At 53.4% G+C, this 4,502-nt stretch overlaps 1 protein-coding gene across 2 annotated transcripts in view; it reads left to right on the top strand.

The window, feature by feature from the left end:
• ephb4b (eph receptor B4b) overlaps positions 1–3,491 on the top strand; it is a 14,085-nt gene extending 10,594 nt beyond the window's left edge. For both annotated transcript variants that reach the window (XM_028398967.1, XM_028398966.1), the window contains exons 14-21: positions 26–273; positions 543–689; positions 769–837; positions 1,014–1,063; positions 1,139–1,238; positions 1,327–1,520; positions 1,805–1,963; positions 2,060–3,491. In XM_028398967.1, coding sequence (XP_028254768.1) covers positions 26–273; positions 543–689; positions 769–837; positions 1,014–1,063; positions 1,139–1,238; positions 1,327–1,520; positions 1,805–1,963; positions 2,060–2,165 — 1,073 coding nt within the window. In that variant the 3' untranslated portion in view covers positions 2,166–3,491. The remainder of the gene's footprint in view (positions 1–25; positions 274–542; positions 690–768; positions 838–1,013; positions 1,064–1,138; positions 1,239–1,326; positions 1,521–1,804; positions 1,964–2,059) is intronic.
• Positions 3,492–4,502: the final 1,011 nt, after the last annotated feature.

Raw genomic sequence — 4,502 nt, 5'->3', positions numbered from 1 at the left:
CGAACCCTGTGGCGTTCCTGCTCAGGTGAGTTCGGAGAGGTGTGTCGTGGTCGCCTGAGGATCCCGGGCAGGAAGGAGAACTATGTGGCCATCAAGACGCTGAAGGGCGGCTACACGGACAAGCAGAGGCGGGACTTCCTGTCGGAGGCGTCCATCATGGGCCAGTTCCAGCACCCCAACATCATCCACCTGGAGGGGGTCATCACCACTTCCTGTCCCGTCATGATCCTCACCGAGTTCATGGAGAACGGAGCGCTGGACAGCTTCCTGAGGGTGAGACGAGCTTGTCTGTCTGTCCGCCTGTCTCACCCTCGTCCTGTCTGTCCATCTGTCTGTCCGTCTGTCTCACCCTCTTCCTGTCTGTCCACCTGTCTCACCCTCTTCCTGTCTTACCCTCTTCCTGTCTGTCTCACCCTCTTTCTGTCTCACCCTCTTTCTGTCTGTCTCACCCTCTTCCTGCCTGTCTCACCCTCTTCCTGTCTCACCCTCTTCCTGCCTGTCTCACCCTCTTCCTGTCTCACCCTCTTCCTGTCTGCCTGCAGATGAATGACGGACAGTTCACCACCATCCAGCTGGTGGGGATGCTGCGTGGCATCGCTGCAGGGATGAAGTATCTGTCGGACATGAGCTTCGTCCACAGAGACCTGGCGGCTCGTAACATCCTGGTCAACTCCAACCTGGTCTGTAAGGTGAGGCCGCCGCCCCCTGTCTGTGTGTCTGCGCTGTGGTGGGTCCTGATTGGCTAACTGTCAGGTTTGTGTTCTGCAGGTGTCTGATTTTGGTCTCAGCAGGTTTCTGACTGAAAACTCGTCAGACCCGACGTACACCAGCTCTCTGGTGAGTGAAGCTGAATGCTCTCTGTTGGAGACCCTCAGGGTCCTCGTCTCCGTCCTCGTCTTTGTCCTCATCTCCATCCTCGTCTCGGTCCTCGTCTTTGTCCTCGTCTCCGTCCTCGTCTGTTCACTCCTTTAGTGCTTTTATTTTGAAATGCTGATCTGTCTGTCATTTCTCAGGGAGGGAAGATTCCCATTCGCTGGACGGCGCCTGAAGCCATCGCCTACAGGTGAGACCTGGTACTGCAGGTGGTTTTAGCAGGACGTTAGCTTATTGATAACTGATTATTGATTTATTGCTGCAGGAAGTTCACATCAGCCAGCGACGCGTGGAGCTACGGCATCGTGATGTGGGAAGTGATGTCATACGGAGAGCGGCCGTATTGGGACATGAGCAACCAGGATGTTAGTGTGACGACCTTAACCTGTTGTTGTTCAGCCCCTCTGTCTCTGTCTCTGTCTCACCCGTCTCACCCGTCTCTCTGTTGCTCAGGTGATAAACGCCATCGAGCAGGACTACCGGCTGCCCCCGCCCCCTGAGTGCCCCGCCTCCCTGCACGCGCTCATGCTGGACTGCTGGCAGAAGGAACGAGCCAACAGGCCGAGGTTCTGCGACGTGGTGGCCTCGCTCGATAGGCTGATACGAAACCCCGCCTCCCTGAAGGTGACGCACCCGGAGGGGCCGAGGTGAGGCTGATTACAGGGAGGGGGTTTGATTGGCAGCTGTGGAATGTGATTCATGCAGCAGCTGGTGGGTTCTGGGGTCAGAGGTCAGAGTCTGGCAGGGAGACAAAGGCGTGCGGGGCCGCCAGCTGTGTGATTGACGGCTGTTTACACAAGCAGGTGCAGCGGCGTCCACATTCCTGCAGAATGAAGTGACGTCCTGCTGGAGTGTGTCTCCGTGTGAGCCTGCTGCAGAGACCAACGTCAGGCTGACTCACTCTGCTGTCTGTCCTCTGTCTGTCCCTCAGCCCGTCCCAGCCTCTGTTGGACCAGCGCGTCCCCCCGCCTCTGTCCGCCTGTGGTTCGGTCTCTGAGTGGCTGCGAGCCATAAAGATGGAGCGATACGAGCCGAGCTTCCTGCAGGCCGGATTCACCAGCCTGGACATCGTCTCACAGCTCAACACAGAGTGAGACACTCACACGTCCTCTAAAGACAGTTTGTCCCCCTGCCTGCCTGGGGGACACTCCTGGGCTTTTGACTCACTGTCTGTCTGTTTCCATAGAGACCTGCTCAGAGTGGGCGTGACCCTCGCCGGCCACCAGAAGAAAATCCTCTCCTCCATCCAGACGCTCAGGATACACAAAGCCCCGCCCACACTGCTCTACTGACCAATCACAGCCCTCCTCTGTCCTGTTCCTCCGTCCACAGAACACTGATCCAACCAATGGGACGGACTTCCTGTTGCTTGACCAATGACAGCACAGAGACTTGAAGCAGGTGATGTGGTTATGTTGACCAATCAGAAACAGGCTCAGGACGTCTGTTCCAGCCAATCCACTGCTCAGGAAACCCACAGCTCCTCCTCCTCGCCTGATTGGTCGATTTCGACTCTTATCCCAGACACCGGCCACAACAAGGATGCTGCAGGACTCGTGTGCAGAGTTGACTCAAACAGACACTTCTGATTGGACGTGCTGTGTCCCCGCCCACTGCATGGAAGCACAGCAGTGATTGGACAGCCTCAGTGTAGCGGTCCAGGCTGACCTGCTGGAAGCCAAAGCTTTACCTTCTGCTGTGAACACACACACAGCAGAAGTTAACCCCTGAACTGCCATATGACTGCTGGGACCTGGAGGACAGGAGGGACATGTGGTCAATATTCCGTCCTGTGGATCCCTGTTCTGGATTTTTTGTGACCACAGTTCTTTCTTTAAAGAATGTTTGGATGAATACTTCTGGTCTCCGTCTCCGATCGTTAACCCCAGTGCCTCCAAGTCAACGTGTTCTCATCTGAACCAGTGGGGAAGGTTCTGGGACCTCCTCAGGAACCACCTGCACCTTCTGAAGGAAGCTGTGGACATGTGACATTTTTAATGTAGTCAGATTACTGTGAGGGTTTCAAACCGCAGCCTGTGTAAGTCCACTTCAGATCCAGGGTCTGAGAGGGAGGCTGCGTCCTTCTGAACAGTGATGGTGGACCTGACAGGTGAGGTGTTCTGGAGACGGTGTGTCTCCATCCAGCTGGATGGAGACACACTGTCTCCATCCAGCTGGATGTGGACCAGCGTCAGTCACAGCAGGGACTCTGGACTCTTGATGGTTTTGTATCGTAGCACTTTTTGTACCTGATCATGTTTTTAAGCCACAGATCAAAGTTTTATAGAAAATGTACATTTCATTTTGTAAAAAAAGAAAAACTTCGGCCTCATGCTTCAAACCTCTGTGAGGATCCACTTCAGGACCAAAGACCTGGTCCTCTTCCACACAGCAACGACACTGACTGACCTCAGAACCCTCCCCCCTCTCAGCCTCCCCCAGTGCATGATGGGAGTCTTCACATTGAAGGCAGCAGCAGTGACTCGATGGTCCCATTGAGGCTTTTATGCTAGTGATAATATTATTATTTGTAATGATGTCATAAAGGACGGGGTCCTCTGGGCGGGTGGGGGTGCTTCTGTCAGCCAATCACAATAAAGATGGACCGCCCTGTCCAATGAGACGTCTGCTGTCAGTCTGTGCTCCTCAGGGGAAAGAAGGCGGAGCCTCTGTGAGGCCTGCTGTGATTGGTCAGCTGGTGTGTCTGAGCGTGGACACACCACAGCAGGAAGAGACGTCCTCAGTTTGACCTCTGACCTCCAGCAGACCCACAGCAGCCTGTGTGTGTTATCAGGGACGAGTGTGTGACAGACACAAAGCAGACCTGACGGGAGGGACGGACTTCACAGGTTGATGATGATGCTGTCAGGCTGCAGGCTGCAGCGCACACACAGGTTACAAACACACACAGGTTACACACACAGGTTACACACACAGGTTACACACACACACACAGGTTACACACACACACAGGTTACAAACACACACAGGTTACACACACACACACACAGGTTACAAACACACACAGGTTACACACACACACACACAGGTTACACACACACACACAGGTTACAAACACACACAGGTTACACACACACACACACAGGTTACACACACACAGGTTACAAACACACACAGGTTACAAACACACACACAGGTTACACACACACACAGGTTACACACACACACACAGGTTACACACAAACACACACACAGGTTACAAACACACACACAGGTTACAAACACACACACAGGTTTTACACACACACACACACACACAGGTTACAAACACACACAGGTTACAAACACACACACAGGTTACACATACACACAGGTTAGACACACACAGGTTACACATACATACAGGTTACACACACACAGGTTACACACACACAGGTTACACATACATACAGGTTACACACACACAGGTTACACACACACACAGGTTACACACACACACAGGTTACACACACACACACACACAGGTCATACACACACAGGTCATACACACACAGGTCACACACACACACACACACACAGGTCATACACACACAGGTTACACACACACACACACAGGTTACACACACAGGTTACACACACACACACAGGTTACACACACACAGGTTACA

This window comes from Parambassis ranga, unplaced genomic scaffold, assembly GCF_900634625.1.
Source record: "Parambassis ranga unplaced genomic scaffold, fParRan2.1 scaffold_70_arrow_ctg1, whole genome shotgun sequence".
NCBI lineage: Eukaryota > Metazoa > Chordata > Actinopteri > Ambassidae > Parambassis > Parambassis ranga.
This window is presented reverse-complemented; position numbering and strand designations above follow the sequence as displayed.